At 41.9% G+C, this 25,679-nt stretch overlaps 1 protein-coding gene across 3 annotated transcripts in view; it reads right to left on the bottom strand.

Annotated features, from left to right (window-relative positions):
• Window positions 1–25,679, bottom strand: part of DCX (doublecortin) — a 107,002-nt gene that overhangs the window by 10,533 nt on the left and 70,790 nt on the right. For 2 of the 3 annotated variants that reach the window (XR_009401442.1, XM_059386352.1), the window contains exons 3-5: window positions 24,211–24,313; window positions 22,073–22,210; window positions 7,308–7,402 (exon numbers count right to left, since the gene is read on the bottom strand). Coding sequence is in view for 2 of the 3 variants with exons in the window: in XM_059386352.1 (XP_059242335.1) it covers window positions 7,308–7,402; window positions 22,073–22,210; window positions 24,211–24,313 (336 nt within the window). In the remaining variant the exon portion in view is untranslated. The remainder of the gene's footprint in view (window positions 1–7,307; window positions 7,403–22,072; window positions 22,211–24,210; window positions 24,314–25,679) is intronic. The other variant, XM_059386353.1, reaches the window with a different exon arrangement.

The following is a 25,679-nucleotide window of genomic DNA, read 5'->3' as shown; positions in this document are numbered from 1 at the left end:
CAGAAACCTGAGCTTTTAGTCCTGGAATTAGTACTACTATGACTTTGAACAAGTCTTTGAACCTTGGTGTCTTCATCAAGAAAATTCAGTATTGGAAAGGCGATATGTAAAGTCTCTCACCTCTTTGACTGTTATTTAGGACCCTCAAGGGACTACAATCATTAAAAAACAAAAGAAAGGCAAGTATAGCAATAGACTCACTTCTCACCAACCCGGCTTCCCTTCATGGTAAATCAGGGGCTTACAAACTTTTTTGTAAAAGGCTAGATAATAAATATTTTGTGCTTTCTTTGCTGGTCACATATGGTCTCTGTCATGCAGTCTTGTTTGTTTGCACTTTGTTTTACAACTCTTTAAAGATATTAAAAAACATTTCTTTTTTCATATTGGGGGGCCATCCCCAAACAACGAGGTCATAGGCAGTATTTGGCACCCTTGTTCTAAACTACCAAACACAATCTCTTATAAAACTGATAAACAGGAAGTACAAGGCTGAGGAAACAATAGAAGTTTAACAAAAATTTGTAAAATCGAACTCGGGCAAAGTGGTATACAATCTGGTCACATCTCTGAAGGGATTTTGCCTCTCTTGTACTTGAATAAAGTGAAAATTGAATGTAGTCAAAAGTATCTTCGAGCTCTAGACTTCCAGAATGGCAAAGAAAGACTCTTTGAAAATCTGCTCCAACAGTGACACTGGAAAAATTGTTAAAACCAACATTTTCAGAACTCTGGAAATTAACAAAAAGTTTTCAGTAATCCGAAGAGTGTTTATTCAAGAAAAATGGCTGAATATAAGAATACCAAAATTTGTAGTGCTTTAGCTTATTCTCTTTCCCTTCTCCCTCTCCCCAACTTCAAGGTAGCCTTGAAAGCCAACAGCCTCCCAATTCCAGTATCTGGAAAACAGCAAACTAGTAGTGAGATGGTGCAGAATGAATTAAGAGCCCCCCCCCCCCACAAAAATAAAGCCCCATTCACAGAGAATTGTCACTATTTGGCCTGTTTGGTAGTCCTTGGAAACTCCCATTCATACACTCTTTATTTGACCTAATGCAGAGCACACTCACTGTGAGCCGCCTTTTCAGATGTTTAAAATCACAGCTGCCTAAAGAAGAGGAAACTGTTAGGGCAAATGAAGCTGCTCCAAACATTAAAAGGAAAAGCTAGAGAATTAGTGTCCATAGGAGAGTTTGAAAAGTTCCAACATATTCGCATGCTCCCAGGAATCTCTGTGACATGGCACATTTTCAAAACTGGGTGTATTCTGAGAAAAGACCTAAGACGGTCCTAATCTCTCATCTCTGGTTGGCCTTGAGGCCCTGCACAAGCAGCAAACGAAGGCTAAGGCAAAATTATAAACTGCCTGAAAGAGCATTGAAATCATGCCCCAACACACACACACACACACACACACACAGCATCTAAGCCAAGGCAGGGAGCCTTATTGGATCAAGGCATTTAAGGAAATCTAGTAAAATTTTCTTTCAAGAATGAAGGAGGAAACAAGACATTCTCAGATAAACAAAGACAGGGCATTCATTGCTAGCAGACATATCCAAGAAATACTAAAGAGAAGCTTTCAGGGGGGAAATGAAAGGACAATGGACAGTAATTCAAATCCACATAAAGAAAGAACACTTGGTAAAGGTAAATACAGAGGTAAATACAAAAGACACAAGTTTATTTTTGTAACTCTTCTATTATCCAGTTCAAAAGACAACTGCGTGGAATGGTAATTATATATGGGTGCTGATGGACTTATTATGCATAAAGAGGTAATTTGTATGTTAATAGGAGCCCAAAAGGAGGGGAAGGGAGGAGGGTCAAGTCCACACTATGGTAACTATTTTTATATTCAATTGAAATTAAGTTGATATTATTTCAAAATAGATTGCACTAAGATGTCAATCGTACTCTCCGGGGTAGCCACAAACATAACTCAAAATTAGTTAAAAAAAACAAACAAACAAGGAGATTAAAATTGTACATTAGAAAAAACATCTAACACAAAAAAGAGCAAAAATTGAAGAATAAGGGAACCAAAAAACATAAGACATGTAGAAAATAACAAAATGGCAGATGTAATTTCTACCTTATCAGTAATTACATTAAACATAAATAGAATAAGCAACCAAATTAAAAGGTAGAGGTTAGCAGAATGAATTTTTAAAACAAAAAGCAAACAAACAAACAAAAACCATGATCTAGCTCTCTGCTGCCTGAAAGAGACATAATTCAAAGACACACATAGGTTGAACACAAAAGGATGGAAAAAGACTTATCATACAAATAGTAATCAAAAGAGAGCTGGACAGGCTATACTAATAACAGGGGGAGAAAAAGCTGAACAACTCAAGAGAGCAGGCCAAATAAATTCCCAAGCTGCCCCATTCATTTAGGAAGGTACCAGTGGAAGGTGCTGGGGCAGGTCAAAATTCTCAGAAGGACGGATAAGGGCAGAAATGCATAGGACAAAGACACAACAAGAAGCAATGTAGTATGGGAGACCTATATCCCAGGCCTATCCTGGCTATTTAACTTCCCCTTACAGGGTCTTTGCTTCTCTATCTGTAAGTTGGGGAAGATGCAGACCAGAAGATCTTTCAGTTTCCTTCTGGTTCTAAAATTCTCTAGGTCAGATCATTGCATTTTGTTTTTTATTAGTTAGACCAAAGCAAGAGAAATGAGCTAGACACTGCCAAGTTCATGAACTCCTTGGGAATTTTAAGGGTCTTTTCATTATGGAGGCCACTTTGAGTCCTACCACACGGAACCCTGGGTTTCAGCATTCACCCTTGCTCTTGATTATTCATGTAACAGAACCTTCATTGTGGTTGGTTGGCTGGTGGAAATAATTATAGGATAAGATTATTTCAGACTTATATTTCAGAGGAAGGCCTAGGGGTAGAATCAGAAGGAAACTGCTCTTGTAGCCGCTATGACTTGGGATGGATACAGTGAGAGTCAGGCTGTGGAGGGAATCCATAGGATTAGGCTTGGGAATGAACTTCTGTAAGTCTGTCCTCCATCCACTTATTTGATATTCAAAAGATATTTTCTTGTGTGGGTAGAACAATGTTCAGGAAAAGGAATTATCTCAACTCTGTGTTTTTGTTGATCGATATGTAGAAATACAGAAACACACATATTGCTTAACAATACAAATAATTTGCACCTGAAATTCATTTGCTGAGTCCCCTGGAGCCCTACAGAACAAAATGTTTGTAACAAATACAGCTGTGCTGGCGATACTATTGCATTAGAGAAAACAAAATCTTGGTTTCTGGTCCAAGGAGCTTATAGTCCAAAGGAAGTCAGAGAGGAGTTTTGAGAAACCTGGCTTCTGGTTTGGGTTTGCTTTTTCCCAAATGTGCCCTGCACTTTTCTGATGGTGTGGCTTTGTTCTTGTTGATTTATTATTATTAGTTTTTTAATGATGGCATGCCCATTCTCTTCACCAGCCATCAAAAGCCTACCCAGGCTTCAATGCCCCACTTAAATGTCACCTAGTCTGCAAAACTTTCCCCATCTCCCACTGTCTCCCAGGCAGAGGACTTTCCCACCCTTTTGTCCGTTCTTGATTACACTACCAAAATCCACTTAGAGTGGTGTCTGTGATTTAAGGATCAGTACCCTGCTTTATTCATCAAACTATCTCTCCAAGCACTTACAGGACAACAGAGAGAAGGTCTAGAAACATAGAGGAAAATGTGTATTTAAATAATGTTAGTTATATTTTCAAATAATATGTCCAATGTATATCCCTCCGATCTCTGGATAACTTTGCAAGCCAAATGCCTCCACATTAAAGGCATGAGTGCAATCACTGATCTAGAAAACATTTTTAAATAAACAAAAGGGTTTCCCTATATTTCTAGGCTTTTCAAACATCTTTAATGTGCTGCCTTCTCCAAATTGTTGAACCATACTAGGGTTGTCTTTGCCCTCGGCACCCCCTTTCCCTCATTTCTAAAATGGAAATGCCACCTCCTTATCTCTGTCACAGTGTTATCACAAGGGTAAATAGGAAAATGTGCAAAAGGATAAAGCAGTATGGGAATGCACAATGTTGTTCTCATTGACTTACTTTGTGTCCATATTGTAGCACTTGAGTATGCGGACTTTGGCTAACCCCCTCACAGCTGCATTAAAGAAGATTCTCCATGAGCTGCTTAAGAGGGGAAGCCAAGAGGCTGATTACAGCTTAGGGCCCTGCCACAGCCATCAAAAGTTACCAAAGGGATGCTGGGACTTCAAGTTTGTTTCCAACTGCGCAGGAGGAAAGTCATGGCCTCAGCCACCTGCTTCCTGTCTCCACCATGACTCACACCTTTCAGGTCCACTTGGATTGGAGTTCAAATGAGAACTGCTTGGGCCCACTGCCCAAGGACCTTGACGGTGCTAACTAAGGCTCAGGTAACTATGTAAAAAGAAGAGCAAGAAGCTGAGTCCTGAGGCCCAGGAGGACTAAGCCAAGGTCATGACATTTTTAGCTTATTCAGAAAAAACAGTTCACCCTGCATCATTAGTAGGGTTAAGTATGAGGCTGTTGCCTCTGGATTGGATACACTAAGAGAGACACGACATTACTTCTATGACAATTCTGCTCCAAAGGTGTCATATGGACTTAATCACAAGGAAACATCAGACACATCTAAATCAAAGGACATTCTACTAAAGAACTGGGCTGTACTCTCCATTTCTATAATGCACCATCAAAATGAAAGACTGAAGAACTTTTCTAGATTAAAGAAGACCAAAAAGACATAAAAGCCACAGATGATGTGTGGTTCTGGATTGGATCCTGGACCAGAAAAAGGATGTTGCTGGGGCAATTGATAAAGTTTGAGTATGGGCTTTGGAGCATATAATAGTGTCTTACCAGTGCAAATTTCCTGATTTTGATCATCGTGCTATTGTCAGGACTGAAAATATCCTTATTGTTAGGAAATACATGCAAGCTTTTAGAGGTAAAAGTGTATGATGTCTTCAACTTAGTCTCAAATGGTTAAAAAAAATGGTGAAGTCTGTGTGTGTGTGGTGTGAGAGAGAGAACACAAAAAAATAAAGTAAATGGGGCAAAAATCTAAACAACTGGTCAATATGTGCCAAGAGTATACAGGACTTCTTTATATTTTTCCTGCAAATCTTACATAAATTTAAAATGATAGCAGAGGAAGAAGTTAAAAAATTAGTAAAAAGTGTACCAAAATCCACATAGTTTTTAAAAGTTTGCTTTTAAATCATATAGGAAATCATATAATGTTTATTTGCTTATTTGCTTTAAATCATAGGAAATCATATAATGTTTACTTGCTTCACTGTCATAAAAAAGAGTCCTTTAAAAAATAAAAGTATACACTGAAAATCCCACAGTGAGTCTCTGACGGTGCTGCCACCTATAGCTTGTTCTTCAGTGGTTAAATTGGTTTGTAGAATTGAGTCAAAAGAAAATGAAACACCCACACAAAGTTTGCAAACCCAACCAGGAGAAACAGTTTAACAATGCCAGCACTCACCTCAACAGGCTTATGGACAATGGGTCCTCAGCCTAAATGAACTGAACATGTCAATCGTTAAGCTGAACGACTCAAGACAGCAGGCCAAATAAAGGCCCAACTGCCCCATTCTTTTAGGAAGGTGCCAATGGAAGGTGCTGGGGAAGATCAGTCTTCTCAGAAAAACAGCAAGGACATAGATGCATAGGGCGAAGACCCAGCAGCTTCTGCTAGAGAGTGGAACAGCCGAAGTAGGCTACTCTCCATCTTGGAGTGTCCATCTTAACAAGATTTTCCCAGAAGAATAACTGAGTAGTTTTCACCCATGCTACAACCTCTAGGCAACACTAGCCATACAAACAGTGCAGCAGATCGTCCTCTGGGGAAACCAAATAGCTGAGCAGGAAGGTTCTGGTCAGGGTCAGTGCCAGAAACTGAAACATTACAGGAATGGAACAGGAAGTAGGGACAGTGGAAGAGGTAATGGTTGGATTAACCAGGAAATAAAATCCTAATGTAGAGAAATGAAAATGGATGTGGGGCAGTAGTGTCCTATTACATGTTTAACAGTTGATTTTCTGGGGGAAAAAACAACAGCCTTGATGTGTAGTGTGTGCTGATTTCTGTGATGCAAATATTCCCATCATGGCTGAGTTCTAGGTACCAACATGGCGTCACTGAACACAGAGCAGGGAAGGGATGTGCACAATCAGCTCTCATGAGCTAACATGAACTGGCTCGGGCATACTGGTGGCGGTAACCTGGGCACCAGTCCTATGTCTGCCACCACCTAGCAATGTCACCCTTGTCACTTAACCCTCCTGGAGCTTCATTTCCTCACCTGCAAAAGGTCAACCTCACAAGATGATCGAGAGAATCAAATGACAGTAATTTGTCTTTATCTAAAACCTCTTTCAGCTTGAACATCAGTGGTTCCATGATGGAACTGGCCACACTCATGGCCTTTTGCCTTTTTCCATCTCATTTTGAGTCTTAGGAGCAGGGAGAAGACAAAAGAATTCTAGAGGAAGCTGCTGCAGAGTGTGGCTGTCGGAGCAGAAACCACGTTCACGTGGCCTCAGGGATGAGGTTCAAGGCTGTGACCACTCCCACTCCAGATTTTCTATACAGAAGAGATTGCTGGGTGGGAATCTGCTTGAAAAGTGGAGCTAATGAGTTTACAAATTTCCCCTATTTTAGCAGGATATTGATTTGGGATGACTTGGAAGTGTCAACTGTGCCCAGGCAGGGCCAACACGGTGTATACGTTCCCTCTCCTCGGCACTGATCCAGAGTCTGCCTGGGAATGAAGCATACAGGGGGAAACTTGGGTCTGTTCATATCTTGATGTCCAGCAAATCTAAAGGAAGTCACTCAGTGCTAACTCTCTTTAACTGCTGTCTTTGTCCCTTCTACCGACTGGTGCCTGGGGACATAAATTGCCCTCAATCTCCTCTTTGCTGTGCCTCTGAATTGGAGTGAAAAGCATTTAGCTCATCCTTCGAGACAACATTTGGGGACTCCATGAACTCAGAATGGGTATTTGGGACCTTCATTACCTCTTCCTTTTGGGTAAGTGTAACTGGAAATAGGTAAATGTGAGGGGTGGGCAGTCAGAGGAATAAATGAAAGTGACTGGAAATTTGGGCCCTGCTATGATTCCCAGGGCTTCAAGCTCAAGGACCAGAGGAAGGGAAATTTTGGCCTTGATGCATTGCTGAAGTAGCTGGCTGAGCAGACCCTCACCCAGCCACTCAAAGAAGTTGGAGTGCAAAGGGGTTTAGTAAGGTATAAGAGACATAATACCTTGTGCTTCCGGAGGCTGCCAGGACTGGTGGGCGTGGAGATGGGTGACTGTTTAGACTTGGGGGTAGAGAGCTGGCTGCTGGAGGTCCCGTTTGCTAGCCCAAGGCAAGAGAAAAGGAAGGGATAAGAATCAACAGCATACAAAGGAACCAGTTTTCCTTCCCCTCCAAAGACACTAAGAACATTCAGGCAAGGCACACAGACAACCAAGTGATTTGATGAACGGAACAAAGGTGAGAAGAAACACATTCCTCAGAAAGGCCAGAACTACAATCCTCAGTTAATTAGATCCTGGAGCAGTAATCCTCCCACCTCTCCCCCGAGTGCTTCCAATTACAGGGCTCTGGTACTTTTCAAATCTTTCTCATATATTCATTCCCAAATTTGACCCTAACACCATCTCCAGGAGGTAGTCTGGGAACATATGATTTTGTTTCAATGTTACAAGGCAGGAAAAAAAGTGAGGCAAAAGAGGTTCTGTGCCTTACCTTAAAGGGGAAGGGACAATGGGTGACTGAGACCAGGGATACATCCCCTCTGGGCAGCTGATGTGGCAGGTACAAGACAGCCCCATGGTCAGTTTCTCCCCACTCCCCCACCCACCAGGCCCCACTCTCTCTTCCCTGCCTCATCCTGGCTGAAAAGAAGGGAAGGAAAGGAAAAAGAAAGGGAACTACTCAGGAAGAAGAATAAAAAAGAAATTGTGTGAGACACTAAAGGCCTGTAGACCAAGATGGGCAGAGGAGGGAATCAAAAATGAGGGAGAGAAAGAGATCAGGAGTCGAGAGGCTCCCCTCTCGACTCCTGATCTCTTTCTCTCGGAAGAGGGGGATAAGAGGTTAGGAGAAGAAAAGAATGAGGAAGTTTGAAACCAGGAGAAAGGCACAGAGACTGAGGAAGGCAGACAGCCATGGCCAGAGTCAGGGTGCACCCCCATTTCTCTCTAGGCCAACAAAAGGCTGGAAGAGAGATGGTTAAGTATGTAACATTTTGATATTCCATTGTGTTTGCAAGTTGTTTTTATATTCCCTTTGTTAATGAGCTTTTCAAGATCTAATCATGTGAAAAAAATGCAGTGCATGGAAATGAAACAATTAAACAGCTTTTGAATGGATTTGTGTTTAGACATCTCATGTTAAAGTTAATTTTTTTAAAAATCTAAAGACCAACATTGTTAAGCAGAGATATTCTGAAACATGCTTTAAAAATAAAGGGATTTTTAAAAAATATCCCAAAGCATGTGGGGGCAGAGGGAGAGGAGTAGAGAAACAAGAAGGAAGGGCAGAAAGAGAGAGAGAGAGAGAGAGAGAGAGAACAGAAAATACTGAAAGTTAAGCAGCAGGATGGCCTGAGAATGTTGCTTAAACTATTGTATCGTGAATATTTCCTGAGGATATATAGTTCCTCTCCTCCACATAGGATAATGTTTTCCTTGGGCTCTGGAACCTGTGTATCAACTGTAGAGATGGAAGACACACCAGTGGGGAGTTTGCTAAGTCTATCCAAGTGCAAGTAAGCTGAAAACTGGGCACATAGGTATCCACTGGCTTGAGTTGTGTATTAGTGAATGTCTCTCTCACCCACTTACGGAGAGGTCTTTCTCCCTGTCAGGGCTTCCTGAAAGTCATTCATTCATTTAGCCAGTAGTAACAGTGTACTTTCTCTAAACCAGGCCAAGTATTAGACACTGGGGTTTTAGAGATGAGTAACTCACTTCCTGTAGTGACCCAAGCAAGAATATGGTGGGCTAAGTACTACAGCAGACCCACACAGGGGGATTATTAGACCCCAGGGAAGAGGCTTTGAAATCAGGGGACTGGGAGGCACACAGGAGGAGGTAATGCCTGAAAAACAAAACAAAACAAAAAAAAACCTTGAAAGATGACTCTGGAATAATGGGAGAAAAATCTGTGGAGACAGAAAGTAGATTAATGGATGCCAGGGCCTGGCCAGGGTTGAAGTGGGTAGTTGGGGAGAAATTAAAAGTGTCTGCTACTAAGTACAGAGTTCCTTTTAGAGGGATAAAGGTGTTTTGGCAATTGTGGTGACCACTGCACAACTCTATGGCTAAACTAAAATTCATTGAACTGTACATTCTAAAGGAGTCACTTCTCATGTGAATTGTATCTCAATAAAGCCATTATGAAAAGATGAATTGGAACTCCTTAGGCAGAGGGCAGAAAGGGTATTCCATTTTTTTCTAGAAAGGGTATTCTAGCCTTTAAGATTGTACCAGTAGGGGAAAGGACATGCGAGTGTAAAAGAATACTGTACATTTATAGAGTACAAATAGCTTAAAATGGCTCAAAAACAAGGTGCCAATACTGAGTTCCAGGACATGAGATGGGAGATGACTTGGGCTGTGGGGGCCTTTTGTGGGGCTGTTTGAATTTCACTTGTGAAAGAAATCTGAGAGTGATACTCCCAATTTTGCATTTTAAAATTACTACTCCGGTTACTGTGATAAAGTTGAGGTCGAGTGGGATGGGCTGAGGTAAGGGTAGAAACAAAGAGACCGGTTAGAAGACAATGCACTAGTCCAGGGGCATCTGAGTGGCTCAGTCAGTTAAGTGTCTTTCTCTTGATTTTAGCACTGGGCTCCACACTGGGCGTGTAACGTGCTTGGGATTCTCTCTCTCCCTCTGCCCCTCCCCCACTCTCTTTAAATTCTTATTTAAAATAATTTTTTTTTAAAGAAGACATTGCATGAGTCCAGGTGAGAGGGGATGATGACTTAAAGCAATGGAGAGAGAGAGAAGGGACAAGGCAGAAGATAGAGACCTAGAGAAATAAGCTTAGAGTGTTATGTCCATGCACTGATAAGCCATGCCAAGAAGAAGGTGATCTGTGCCAACCATCATGGAGATGTTGGGTGCTGGCTTGGCCAGGGCACTAGGCTTTCTGGTGAATGAAGGAAGAAGCACTGTGGAAAAGGCAAGAGTGTGTGGAGCTACAGTGGGGTACAGTAGTCCATTACAGGAAAAGGAAGGAGTTGCAAGGCCACCTACAGTGCCCGAAGGCCTCCCTAGCAGGACCTGACCTGTAGTATACAAGCTAAAGAACAATCTTGGAGGTCGGTCTGAGCTGACATAATAATGCAAGTCTTCCCAAAGAGCCCTGACCTCAACCATGGTCTCACAGATGTGGGCATCCCCAGGTAAGTTCTGGCATTTTGTTCCGTGGGATCGATGCATCCTTTGGCAACAATGGATTGTAGTTCCCCAGCATTTGTCAGCCATGCTACACAGTGGTGGTGGCCATACTCCCCGTGTAAAAATGATATTTTTCACCTACACTCTTATCGAACTGAGGGTGAGCCCACTGGTCTTGCCAAAATGGAGAAAATTGTGAACCACAAGCATGTCTGTAAGGGAGTTTCCACCCACTTGTTGGCCATAGACCTGCACAGACAGGTTCTTGTGCAACTTCCAGTACTTTTCTCAATATTTTTGGAAACGCTCTCCCTCAAACACTTTAGAGGTAATACATAAACCCATATGTTATCAATACCTCTCTGTCTAGTCTCTGTGTATGTGTCTATGTTGATTCTCTGCCACTCCCCGACTAATTAATCTTAAGCTACCTATAATAAAAGTCTTTATTTTGTCATCCACATTCACCAAGCATTTTGAAAATCAGTTTCTTAATACCTTAACTGCCACTCACTTCAGTGTTGGAAAATGCAAACACTTGCCCAGACTTCTTTCCCCCCACCAGATGTCCTGATGGACTAAAACCCAAAGATGGACATGAAGACATGAGAGAATGTAGACACACACAAGCAGATGTCAAGTCTTCACAAGCTGAAAGAGTCCCTATGTTTACAGACTAGATTAAAAATACATTCACACGTGGGAAAATATACCTGGGAGGGTGCTATTTGATATGGACTCTAAAGCCAATTCATATAAATGTCAAGTAAGAGAAGGAGCAGGAAAAAAGTGCAAATAGGGTCTGAAAAACTGTGCATGGTCTGACACTGGCCAATCCATGTGGACGGCCATGACAGTTCATTGAGACAGTGGCCAGAAATAACACCACTCCTTGACATCTGTTATTGTCCTTCATTTTTCTTTACTAAATACCCTCAGATCTTGTCTCTGAGCTTCTAATTCTCAGCTGCAATTTGGGGATGCACGCAAGGAGACTTTACCCCCTTTGAATTATCTTTCTCCTTTCCCTGCTCAGAACTACTGTCTTCTCTCACTATGGTTACTTTTATTTCCTCAGAGTCCAAATCCTTTCATTCCTTTTTTCCTCATTGTACAGGGCAGTTTTTTCTCTATATAACAAGGTACATTGAGGACTTCTCAGTCTCCTAGGCCATCTTATCAATGTTATCAGTAAAACACAAGATAATATTTAGCACTTATTCAGTGTCTGATAGGCCAGCACTCACTGTGCATGCACACACCCACCTACCCAACCCCCCCCAAATACAGTCTCTTTTAGTTGTATTTTCATTTCCAATGAGGAAAGAGAGGCTTGTTCCAGCTGGAGATAGTAAAGTCAGGATTTGAACACACATCCCTCTGATTCCAAATCCTATGTGTGTTTCGGTTTGTTTTTGGTTTTTGCTCCACCACTCTTGCTTTTATAAATTAATTGCTTCTGGGACTCCTTCCTATGTCCTATGACAACTCTTCTGATGGAGGAAAGAAGGGGGCAGAAAAGTTGTGGTAGAGAAAAAAGAGAGGAATAGGACAAGGTAGAAATAGACACCAGAACTTACATACATGTACCAGATTTTATTCTACTTACTAGTTTAGATTAGAAAGGAGGACATTAGGAGAAGGAAGGGAAAAATGAAGTGGGGGTGGGGAATCAAAGGGGGAGACAAACCATGAGAGACTATAGACTTTGGGAATCAAACTGAGGGTTTTAGAGGAGGGGGGTGGGGGGATGGGTGAGCCTGGTGATGGGTATTAAGGAGGGCACATATTGCATGGATCACTGGGTGTTATATGCAAACAATGAATCATGGAACACTACATCAAAATTCATTGGCGTACTGTATGGTAACCGACATAACATAATAAAAAAAAAAAGATTAGAAAGTATTTAGCAAGAAACTTCTTTTATTTGCCAAAATGACTGGGTATGTTAGACAATGTCATGAAACACTAGCAGACAGAGCAGCCAGCATGGCATGTAACTTCTGTCACACCACACGTCACACCATTACTCCCTTCAGCTGCTGTCCCTCAACTATGCAGCACGATGGCCAGGCTTGGCTTGGCATACAGTCTTGTCTCCCTAGCTTCTCTGAATCATTATGCCTGCCCTTGCCCCAGTGCTCATCTTCAAAACCTTGGCTCTGTCAGAATGGAGCAGGACGAACCCAAACAAAAGATGGCTGGTCAGGTAACTAGGCTGACATACCTATTCACAGGGATTTACGTGTATGGTAGAAAATGGGTTCCCAGGAGTGAGGAATAAGACAGGTTGAGTTAGTTCCCAAAGAATAAGGAGAGAGTCTAATTTCTGGCATGGGCAGCCAAGAACAGAGTATGGTCACCAGGCAAGCAGCGTTGATCCTGAGCTCCTAGACTATGGATTCCCTTGTCTGGAGGCTGAATTGATCCCTGGAAATTGGGATGCAGCTGTGTGTAAGGTGGGTTTAAGTAGTCCAGGTGTGGCAATTATAAAACTGTCTGGGCAGTGAGTTAGACAAGTCATTATACTTTATGGATTCAAGTTTGGATGGCCAGAGTGGCACAGAAAAGAAAGGCGGGTGGGGGAGGGGCTTGGCATCTACTTTTTACCCAACCTTTTCCAGGAGACCAAATTAATAATGCTCATTCACTTAGCTCTGGCTTTTTCTCCCATTCTAATCTCAACACTTGACCTCAACTCAAAATCAAGCCTATTGGTTTTGGTTGGATGTAATTTTGAAACATTGCTCACTAAAAATAACCCCAGTCTAAAAAAAAAGAGAAAAAAAAAGCCATGACAATAATTTAAGAGCTGTCTTAACAATTGCAGTTGTATTTCTACAATTGTTTTCAAACCATTTTACCATATATGAGTTCACATGATTCTCCTTACAGACCCAAGAAATGATGGCCAGGAATTAGTGGTCTCCTTTTAATCACAAGAATATAGAGGTTCAGAGAGAGTAGGACTTGATTAAAGGGGAAAAATTGCTTATCTTTAATGGATGATGGCCTCTGGGGTTTCCACATCATATGCCTCCCACTGCAACCTTGTAGTGATTGGTTCTCTGTCTTGTCTGCTCTCATACCCTAATGCCTTGCAGGAGATTTCAATACATAACTCAGCCACTTCCTTATTTTCCTCATATTGAGATGCTCTAAATGTTCTTTCATTCCAGTTCAAACATACCCTCTTTTCTCCCTACATATACAGGGAGTTTTTCTGGAAAGCCATTCAAGTAGAACCAAGGTGGTTTCAACTTACTTCGAACAAGGCCAAGAGACAGAGCCTGTGGTTTTTACACATTCATTCCAAAAACACCCTTGGTATGGGTGTCTGGACTGGTTTAGCTAATTGTTCCTTCTCAGTGGAAAAATTGTGTCTCTATCCCCAGACCCATCCACAAGAGATGCCCAGAACTGAGGGCACAGGAATAGTTCCTCACGGATCCCAGCAGAGGGCTGATTCCCAGGCCAAATTAAGTCACAGATTGTGAGATACCGTCACTTCGGGAGCTGGAAGTGGAATTCTAAATCTATTTCCTATAGAGTCTTGGGCAGCATGCAGCTTTGAATCTTCTAAATCAGGAGAGAAGAATTTGCAAAACAAATATGGACACCCATTCCTGCAATATTTTGACACAGATCAATGTCCCACAAGAAGAGGACATCTGTAAGGAGGCTGCTGGAGTGCCAGGATTGTTTTCTCTGAGTTGATAATGCTGACAACATTTGTTTCCTGTTGAAGGTGGTTTTGCTGAGAGCATGTATTTGGTGGAGCGAGCCTGCTGTCTATGCTCACTACTGTTTTCATAGGGTAGAAACTAGAAAACACAGCACAGTTCTTAATCTGCAAAAAGAACACATGCTTTCGGAGTCAGTCAAGGTTCTAAATCATGGCTCAGCGTGGATATGTGTGATCTCGGGTGTTCCCTAACCTCTGTAGGTCCCCACTGCCATATCCGTAACATTTGAATGAAAAGACTGCTTAACTCAATCGTTGTTGTTTTGAGGATTACACGGCAGACTATACATGAAATCCTTAGCTAAGTGCCTTAGCGCATAGAAAAGGCTTCATAATGACATCTTCTTAATACTGCCACAACTAGAAATGGAAGGACATGAATAACTATGCAACCTATAGGCACTGAGTAAGGAAACCCCCTTTTACAAGGGATGATTTATCAATCTCCACGGACAGAGGACTTTCTTTGGCTGGCAAGTCAGGCATTAGAGGACTGAAGTTTTTCCAAGTGAAGCCCATTGCTTTTTAGTTTCTGCATTTTGTTGCATTTTAATTATCCCAAAAACATTGTCTTTGCACTCAGCCCCCTGCATTTCTCTTTTTTACTCTCTCCGCCATTACCATGGAGGTGATCCATGCATACTGTGTGCAGCCACTGAAGGCTCTGAAGCAGTGGGGGGAGGGGGAGGTGTCACATGATGGGAATGCATTTTAGGGTAAGAATATGGTGGCACCACACCAGATGCATCAAGGGACCGAGATTTGAAATAGAGATGCTACTTCGGAGTCTGTGGAGCAACCCTCGTGTCAGGTGATGAGGGAAAGGAAGGAATTCCTGTGTGAGTGATGTGGTGATGTTTCAAAGGTTCCACAACAGGAGCGTATGGTGGACTTGAAGGAGTAAAAACATAGGAAGAATTAAGATAACGTGAAGATGTTGGACCCGGGGAACAGAATAGAATTGATTCTATTGTCAGGCAGGGAGTTGGGGGAGGAAATGTTTTTGGTTTTTAGACACATTGTATTTGGTACGTGTAAGTAGGATTGTCTGGAAGGCATTCATGGGATTAACATACGGAAGGAAGGTTGGGGTTAAAGATGTAGATTTAATAGCCGCCTCCCTATGCCATCATATGCTATATTTATCATCTTCCCTGCTCTTTTGTTCATGCTTTTCCCACCTGTCAGAAATAATCAATTTCCTTATCAATTGAAATAACCCTCCTACAAGCCCCAGTATTTCCAGGAAGACTTCCCTTAGCACTTACTGGTCTCATCTCCCATTCACTGGGCACTTAAACAAACCATTACTATTAATTTCCATTCAGCACTGTGGTGCGATGGTTAAACTGTGGACTGTGGAGCCAAATTGCCTGGGTTCAAACCCCAGCTCTCCCACCAATTAGCTGTATGGTCTTGGGCAGGTCACTTAGCTTTCATGTGCTCTAGCTTTTTCAGCTGCAAAATGGGGGTAATTGTGCTTACCTCGCAAGGTTGTTGTAAAGATTAAATTGGCTAATACATATAAAGTGATGAGAACAGTTGCTTGGCTCATAAGAACTATATAAATATTTGTAAGTAAATTTTTTTTATCAAATTTATATATCTCCTGGTTCCCCAATTCTTAGTGAAAATTTGTCTTACTCCTTTTCCCTGTAGCATCTAGCACTACTAGGTATCGCACCCAAACTCTAGAGATTCAGTCGTATTTAAACACAAGTTCCAGACTGTAGCAGGTTGATAGAACCCCTACTATAGGGAGATGGGTCGACACCACCACATACCATGCCCCACAGTGTGCTCAGAGACCCCCATTATATTGCTTGCTTCAACAATTTCTTAAGTGGTTCTCCAGCGATGACGGAAATGTTGCCTTAGACGTAAGGCAGTTCTTTCACTGGAGCTAGACATAAACTGTGGTTTTAGAAAGAATCAGAGTGGGTGAAAGGCAAGGGACACTTTTCTCTTCCCACAGTTTTGCCAAGGGCACCACTTCCCCTTAGAGTGACAATAGGGGAGGTGATGGAAATCTAGGACCAGGCACTGGAAACAGAGCTGCCTAATTCCTTATAGCTATGCTCGATACAGCAAAAAGAGTGACACCGAGCCCACTCCACTCCCCAGCTTCCCCACATCCCTTGCCCGGAGGTGAAGGAAGCAGAGAAGCAAGGACTAGCCAACAGAGATCTTTCTATTTACTACTCTGGAGTTTCCATTCCTTGCCTTAAGGACAGTGTGAGGATTGCCTGCCTGGAAGTCAGGACCGCTGGACTCTAGCTCTTGGTCACCAAGTGGCTGCATGGCATTGAGAAGACTACAAGATACTGAACATCTTTACATCTTAGTCTCCCAGTCTAATTTTCCTTTCCCAACCTCATTCATGGTGCTATTATGTGTGACAGCGAAGGTGATAGACTCAGAAGTATTTTGCAAAGTGCAAAGCATCTCATCTATGTCGAAGATTGTTACCTTGGGCCTCTCTGAGACGGAGAGGAAATTTATTGTGCTGTCCATTACACTAACTACTAGTCACATGTTGCTTTTGAGCATCTGAAGCAGGACTAGCCAGAATTGAGATGTGCGCTCAGTATAAGATACAACCTGATTTTAAAGAATGGAAAATAATCTCCTTAGTTTTTTTTTTTTTTTTAGTTCGATTGCATGTTGAAATGATAATATTTTGGATATATTGAGTTGAATAAAATATATTATCAAAACAGGTTTCACCTGTTCTTTTGACCTTTTTAACTCTGGCTATTAGAAAATTGAAAATGATCTACAAGGCTCACATTATATTTCTACTGGACAGAGTTGATCCAGATGGTCACATTCAGGAAGGGCAGAACAGCCAGGTCCTTCTTTAGGCAACTCAAAGCAGCCTCCTGGGTTCAGAAGAGAAATACTCCTGGATACAATTCTCCCATGGACACCGCCCCCCCCGCCTCCCTGCTTCACCGCTGTTTTGTGTCCCTTGACCTCCCCTTACAAAGGCTGTATATTTTGGTAGTGAATCCATTCTTCCTTGGGGCTTTGGGAATAGGGAAGATTTGACTTTCAGGACTAGGTATGCATAGGTTGGGGGAAGGAGGGTGGGGAATATTGAATTGCTACAACAATGACTTACTGCTAAACAACAGCGAACTAATTATCACATTACAATTCTCTCAGCCTACCAGGGTTGGTAATTAGCTTCCTTGGAGGCTCCTTCAGAATAAAAAAAAAAAAAAAAAAAAAAGGAAGGGGGGTGCGGTGGGGAGAGAGAAAGAAAAAGAAAAGATTCCTTCCCAGCAACTAGCTACTTTGTCCTTTTAATTCAATTCAGTTCAATTGGGGGTAGTTGCAAAAAAGGAAAAGTTAACATGTTCATGGCTGAAATGGAAACAGCAAGAGACGGCCCAGAAAGGTCTTCCTGCAGCTCTCAGGCTGGGCTTGTCTTTTTGCCCACCAAAATGGCAACTCCTGAGTTAATCCAAATGGGGGTACTATACAAGCTTTCTTCAAACCCCCCAAAGGAGACCTCTGGGCTCAGATTTGATCTGCTTACCACAGTCCCCTGTCCTACTTTAAAGGCAGAAATGGCTAATGGGACTTGGATTCTAAAAGTCCATCAGCTCTGCCCAGGGAGGATGAGAGCTCCTTCTAGCAATATTGTATAGACAACCAAATCCTTCCTTAACTGACGTGTAAGGCTTAGCAGCAGACAGATTCCATTTGGGGTGCCCTCAGTATTGGCAGGAGTGGGAATTGAACTCAAAGGGAATAAAGTATACAGAGTTTGATTTATTCATGGGAAGAGCAGAAAAAAAAGATAACTTAAGAACCAAGGAATCAAATTATGATGCAAATTACAGACCAGATCACATCAATTTACTAAACCTCAAGACAAACCGAACCCAGATATTAACTGAACCATGAATTGGACCAAATGTACACATATATATATGGATGGATGTGTAATCGACTCATTGCTCTTATTCACTCACTAGTATTCTCTTCTGAAAGATTTGTTTTATTTTATAGCTTTAAATAAATATTTGCTTTCTCCCAATTCCATTGCTCTGTTCTTCTTAAAAAATATTTGAAAATCTAGCAAACTTGTTCAAACCTATATTTTTTCCTTTAGCTGAACCTGAACTGAGCCAATGTTTCGTTTGGTTTGAGTCCCTGCTGCAGTGGAACATTTTTGGCTGTTGTTTGCCTTCAAAGGAAGGTAGTTAAAATTCCCGGGAAATGGCCTATCTTCCTTAACCTTGGGTTACTCAGGTTGAATGAAAAAAATGTGAATCCATCCCACAAGTCCCAGATCCAAGACAGACAAACCCAGGATGGAAACAGGGCAGCATTGCCATGTCCTAGAAAAGAACAGAGAATTTCAGCCCCACTCCACACCATTATTCTTCAGTTAAATGTGTATTAACCTGCCTACATCCCTTGCTGAGAGCTCAGGAATACCTTACACTTCCTGATGCAAAATTATGCATTGTCTATAGCTCATCCTTCTAGCTATTCAATTCTGATTCCGTGGAAGCTATTGCACAACTCTATAAATTGGAAATAATTGATAATACTGGAAAATGATTTTTGCCTATTAGACATGTGAATTCTGTCTTAACCAAATGGGAAACCAAGTCTTAGACAAGGTGAGAAATTTGTCCCAAGTAAAAAAGCTGGGAAATGATGTCATTGGGCCTTTCTACACAGAGGCCTCTCTCTCCTCTTCCATATCCTCTCCCCCTCCATTTTGAAGCTTGAAATGGTCCTGAGTGACATGGAGGTGGGAAGGGGAAAATGGGTATGTCAAATCCAAACCTTACCTAAAGTACTGTTTTGCCTGAGATCAGCTTTGGCCCTGTGGAATGTTCACTAAATGGATGGCCTGGACATGGCTCTAAACTGCCATGGAATGGACAAGGTCATGTTATAAAGATCCTTTTATGCATTGGGCCTCAAATCATGCAGAAGATCTAGACACATCATCTGTGATGAGCTCAAACATTCTGGAAATTGCCATTAAGGCTGGCTAGACTAGAGTTTGGCTTCATTTCTGTTCATGAACTATCTGAAATAAAGATTTATATTCTCTCTCATGAGAATACCACTTTGGATTTTTTGCTGATAGGGAGCAAGAGCTGTTTGTGGTTTTGGTATCCACCAAGTCAAGTCTCCTTTCCCTGCCTCAAATTGGGTTACTCTTTTTATCTTGTATATGTAAATCTCTACTCGTTCCTTCTTTTCGGCAAGGGAGTTCTGAGGAGCAAAAGCAGATCTTGCTTGCCTTTGTCTGGGTTGGAATCTATTATAACTCCTTTTAATTTGACAATTATCCATTGAGTCCTAATGTATTCTTTCTTGGTCTCTAGTATCTTAGAGTCAGTGAGGTACATAGTTTCTAGAAGGGAAATTCTGCAGGCAGTGCTGATGATCAATAACTTGACATATGTTTAAGCTGTGTTTAATTACAGGTGGTTGTGTTCACATGTGCTGGATAACCCACCTGGATACAGTCTGCAGAGAATCTACTGACTTCAAGCTGCTGCCGTCTCAGCATTTTTAACTAATAAGTTACGTGGTGGTTTAAAAATAGGTCCACAAATTGTTGGCAGTCTAAAAACAAGTCCACCTTCCCTCAAGAGGTGAAGACTGATTATTCTTTCCTTGACTATGGGCCAGACTTAATGACTGCTTTTAATGAATAGACTAAAACAAAAGTGATAGTATGTGGCCTTGGAAACTAGATCATGAAAGGCACTACATATTCCTTGTTCACTCTCCTGAATCACTCTCTGGGAGAAGATCCTGTTCACGGCTATCTTGGAAGCAGATCCCACAGTCCCCATTGAACCTTCAGATGACTGCGGCCCCCACTGACACTTTGACCTCAACTTATGACAGATCCTGAGCCAGAGGGAACTGCAAAGTTAAGCAATCCAAAATTCCTAACCCACAGAAATGATAAAATAATAAGTGTTTGTTGTCTTAAGCCATTAAGTTTGGGGGTAATTTGTTTCATAGCAAGAGATAAATAATATAGATTAGAAATCGCAGAAGTGGTCAGTGATATTTCTGAAAAAAAAATGATTGGTTAAGCAGTTATTGTCAGAGTTTATGAATCTTGACCAAGTGTTTAAAGTCTATTTTTTTTCAAAGCCCTGCCTAGAATTTGTACAAATAATTTCATTTTTAACCCAAGTGTTAAAACCTAGGTCTTCATAGTGTAACCCATATAAATTAACTTAAATAGATTCATTTGTTGTTTTGTACACTTCACCAAAATATCACCAAACACATGCACTTTTGTTCCTCTAGCAAATATTCCCTAAAAGCCAACTAAGTCTCTAGCACCACACTGGGTGAATTAGGCACTCTTACACATCTCCTCATTCACAACATTATTTGAGCATCGGCTAGGACCCAGGCACTGTACACAGCACTGAGGATACAAAATGAACATGACATCTTGCCCTTGAGGGGCCCAGTATTTAGTCGGGGGAGGGGATAGTAGACAGGTAAATACAGACTTTACAACACAGTGTGGTTAATACTACCCCCGATACATGAAGAACATGCTCTGATAGTGCACAGAATGGGAACTATTTCTATTTGATGTGTTGAATGATGAACAGACATTTTCAAGCAGAGAGGAGTGGTCGGCTCTAGGGACAGCATTCAAGGAGCAGGGAAATGGGATGAGCAAAGACATGGAAGTATGAAAATCTCAAGCTGCCTCCTCTTCACAGTTTAGTTCCTTCTGCCCGAGTGGAAAAAAATATGGCTGGTGCTGTGCATGTTCCTGGCAGCATGAGGCCAGCAGGACAGGCTGTTTTTCTAGGCCATGAGCATTTCAAAGCGAACAGGCTGCTCAAGCTGCCTCAAACCGAAGAAGAGAGAAAGGGCATTTGTGCTCTTTGCCCCAAAGCTCCCAGACTCCCAGGCTAGAAGAATTTTCATGGTCAGTCGAGCCTTGGGGTGAAGGATGTGAGTCCTCTGGACTGTACAATTGCCTTCCCATGAAGAATTCACACTGTCTGCCCCTGACTTTACTAAGTTTCTAAACTTCAACTTCTGTGTCCTTTTACCTTTCAGATCAGTGTCACTCAAACTGTGGGTGCAAGCTTTTGCACCCAAACTTAAAAGAACACACTGCTGCTTTTCTTAAAAAAAAAAAAAAAAAGTCAGCTGAAGTAAATGTTTGCTTAGTGGCATAATTTGCATTTGGCACAAGCTTCTAGTCTTGTCACAGACTGATAAATAGTTCATGCATTGGCAGTGATCCATAGACCACATTTTTTTTTTGATCACTCACTATCCACTAATTAAAATCCTGTGTGACAAATCTCTGTGTTTCCTTTCAGAACCTGGCCTATGTAATTTTTTTTTCTCATTGTGAGAATGATGCAAATGATTTCTTTTCTCTTTCTGTTTTGACTTCTACAAAGTTCAAAGTCAAATTTGAAGCTCAAGCGTGTCAACTCTGTTGACACTTCAGGGTGGCAATATTTTTTTTACATTTTTGTTTTCGATTTTGATTTTCTATTTCAAGTTTATGCTTGACTTGATTATTTCCTTGACTCTGCTTTTGTGGGATGATGTTGAAGATGATGACTATGAAAACAAACATGACAATAAGCATTACAGCAAGCATGACAAAAAGGCCAGATTTCTGGTCTGAACCCATCTGAGTAGAATCGGGGGTCATAGCTGTGTCTCCATGACTCCAAACAAGTTTGGCTGGATAGTCTCTGAACTGAGAGAGCTGGTATCATGGAGACACAATGGTGTTCATGAGGAACTCATTCCCCTGCATGCAGAGGGTGTGGGCCTCCGTAAATGAAGTTAGCGTGCACAGTTAGGAGAAGAGCACTCACCGTCTTGGTCGTTACCTGAGTCAGCTGGAGACTTGCTCCGGCGCATAGGGCCGGGGCTCTTAGCTGAACTCTTCTGAGGTGTTGGAGATGCCTTTGGGCCCGCTGTGGCCGATGGGTTTCCCTTCATGACTCGGCATTCTGGTAGAAAAGAACAGACGGTGCAGTAAAGCCAGGGGAGAAATGAGCCTTTGGCATATTACCAACTTCTAGAAACTAGAATAACCAGCATGGGCCAAAGTACCCAATGGTTCAGGACTATGAGGTGGTCCTCATTGTTGGTAGGAATGATGGCCCTGAGCGAGGAGGCATGGGAGAAACTTTCAGAATTCATCTGGGCCAAGCCAGGTGTTTAAATCCCTGGATTATGGAAACAAGGGAAGAAGTTGAAAAGCAGGTTGGGTGGGTTATTAAATAGTCAACTCGATCATTAGTGGGCACCCAGGCCACGTCTTAGAATAGCACCTGTTGACATAATGAATTAATTTCCTTGAAGAAGAGATTGACAGCTCTGAGGCTGCAGCCACACCGATGAAACATTCATGAGTAATTTAAAGGAAGAAGAGGGAGTTGCCATTTACTGTTTATTACATGCCATCTATTGTAATAGGCATATTAGGGATGTCATGTCACTTTATAACTAGGCACTAACACCACTACCACCATGCATTTGCAGATCTTTTTTTGATTTTCAATGTGCATGATCATAAATCCCTGTGTTGGTTTAATAAATCAAAGATTCAGCAGTGACTCTGTCGCTCAGAGCTTATAGAAAGCTCTTGGGTGTATAGGGGCATCTGCCAAATGTTTCTGCTACTTGCCTCAACTTCAGTCTGCCATGCTTGGGGTACCTTTCCTATGCAGGTCACTCAGAGTCCCTACTGTGGTAATTTGGGGACACTGATCGTGCTAATGCATTAGGATAATTATCATACTTGCTTTGCTGATGAGACTGTAAAGAGTGTAAGCCTCTTGCTTAGGGCCACGAAGCAAGGAAACAGCAGAACTAGGACTAGCAACCAAGTCTCCTAAGTCCCAATCTAGTGTTCTTTACAGTGTAGTTTTCCCAGCCTTGTGCCATGATGCTCAACATGGAACCACACGGCTAGGTAGAGGGCAGTCTTTTCTTTGGACACTTCCTTGTCACTTCCTACTTGAAGATATATTGAAATATCAATTACCCACAAAGATTAGGGAATCCTTTCTGACAAACTGAGTTTTTGGGGGGAAACTAAGTTAAGTAGAAAGCTCATTTTTGTTTGTTTTACTTCTTGTTTTGGTTGATGAACTTCAGGGATCACTGTCCAGAGCTGCAGATATAAAAGGTATAGGAAATGGGAGATATCCTGGGATTTGCTTAGCTGTTTTATGGCTATTTGTCTCTTCTCAAAGTGAACACAGCAGAAATGCCACCTCGGTCAGGGTCCTTGTCACTCAAGCTGTTGGTAAAGTCTATATTAATACAATTCAGTTTGTTTTTCTCACATGTTACCCTCATAATTGGGAAGATGTTTTGGATGTGTCTTCCCATCAGGATCATATCCTAACCTTGTTGCTGTATGAGCTAATTCACCATTAACTTCCACATGGAACTTGGACTCAAGCAAAGGGAGGTGGGCAGATGTTTACCTCCTTCCTGAGATTAACAACCTCTGGAATCTTGAGTCACAAAGCAGGGGGAATGGGGCAGCAAGCCAGAAAGCAGGAAGAGGGGAAAGACTGACACTAAGAACACAGTGGAAAATCTTTCTAAAATGGAACCATCGATATGAGCCAAGTCACTGGAGGATGTTGACTAGAAAAAAGTTATACATATAATATCCAAGTTCTGACTCCAAATGTTCCTTCCCATAGTTTGATTGCACCTGTCAGCCCATGTGACACAATATATGGTTTGAGAAATATGGTCACTATTGGGGCTGAGAGTGAGTTTTATTGAGTTTGGAGGCTGGGAATCTGGGACATTTAGTCAACATTTCACTTAGTGACTCATGTAGCCCAACATACAGGAGAATGAATAACAATATTTGCCCTTGAGGGTCTGTGCATGAATGTTCTCTGGGCCATATGAACCCATGGAAATACTAAGGGATAGAAGGAGGGTGAACAATGGAGCAACAAAGTCCAGTGGTTGTGCTTACCATTTTCATCCAGAGAAAAGTCATCCTGAGCATAGCGAAACTTTTCAGGACCACAGGCAATAAACACATCGTCATCACCAAAGAAATCATGGAGACAGGTTACCTGTGGAGAGAGCAGAGACATTGGATTTATATGTATAATCTTGTGACAATAAACTTAATATCATTTTGGTGGGGCGGGGTGGAGGAGAAGCTTCACATCTGGGCCATCATATTAAGCCCCAGGGATCTTCATTTTTCAAACTACCAGGCTCACGGTCTCCATTATAACCCCCAGTGAATAAAGATACAGAGGAATGCTATTGTCTTTCCATGTTTCATATGTGGTAGTCTTGTTTCCACTGCCTTAAGAATAACTTCAAGACTAGGGTTCCTGGGTGGCTCAGTCATTTAAGCATCTGATTCTTGGTTTCAGCTCTGGTCATGATCTCAGGTTCATGAGATTGAACCCCAAGTCGGGCTCCATGTTGGGCACTGGGCCTGTTTAAGATTCTCTCTCCCTCTCCTTCTGTCCTTCCCCACTCATGTGTCTCCACTGAAGAAGAAAAACAACAACAACAAAAATTTCAAGACCATGTCCAAAGGGAATGTCTCTGTTTTTGAATAAAGGTTCACAAGTATCTGGACCTGCAAATGTTACTTTTCTCAGAGCTTCAAAGACAAAGCTCCTAGCCCAACTCTGGGGCCAAAGGTGTAAGCCAAGTCAGATGAGAAAGTTCTTCTGAGCCACATAGACAGACCCTCTGGCTGACCAAAATGTGGAAGTTCCTCTCTTCATCTCCATGAGTTTTGAAAGAAGGGTACCATTTCCTTACTGATTTGGACCCAGGAAATTGGAATTTTGCTAAAAATAGATCAAGAACATGGATGTGGCCCAGAACACCATTCCTCCCTCAAGAACAATTGGGAAAGCTGCCCTGACCACTTAAAAATTAATCAAGAGCAAAGAGTCACCATAGGTTTGAGGCTCTGCTGGTAAAGCCATGTTCCCAGGATCCTTCCTGCCCTCTAGTGCCCTATGCATTGCTGCTTCTCCACAACAGAGTGATAGTCTCCCTAACCCGTTTTCTGTACAAAGAAATGAGGGTCCCTGGGAAAGTATGCTCCTCCCTGCAGTTTCTCCACTTCTCAGCTTCCTAATTACATCTGATAATTAGTCCAGCACACCAGGGAAATCCCAGGAGAAACCATAGAGTCAAAACATTCTTATCCCAATCCTTAACTTAAAAGTGTTCAAAGCTCCTAATTGTTCTAAGCTGCCCATTCAAGCTGCCAGCAATGGCTTTCCAAAGGCACAGTGCTCACAAACTAATAACAGCTTTCTCGGGGCAGAGAGCAATATTTCACATTTGAAAAAATGTTTATATTAGTAACATCATCCCCCACCCAGGGTCTATTCTATCCTTGCCCACCCAGCCAAGATGATTGCAAGATTTACACAAAGTGAGAGATGCTTAGATTATCCCCAT

The sequence above is a fragment of the Mustela nigripes genome, chromosome X, assembly GCF_022355385.1.
Source record: "Mustela nigripes isolate SB6536 chromosome X, MUSNIG.SB6536, whole genome shotgun sequence".
NCBI classification, from domain to species: Eukaryota; Metazoa; Chordata; class Mammalia; order Carnivora; family Mustelidae; genus Mustela; species Mustela nigripes.
This window is presented reverse-complemented; position numbering and strand designations above follow the sequence as displayed.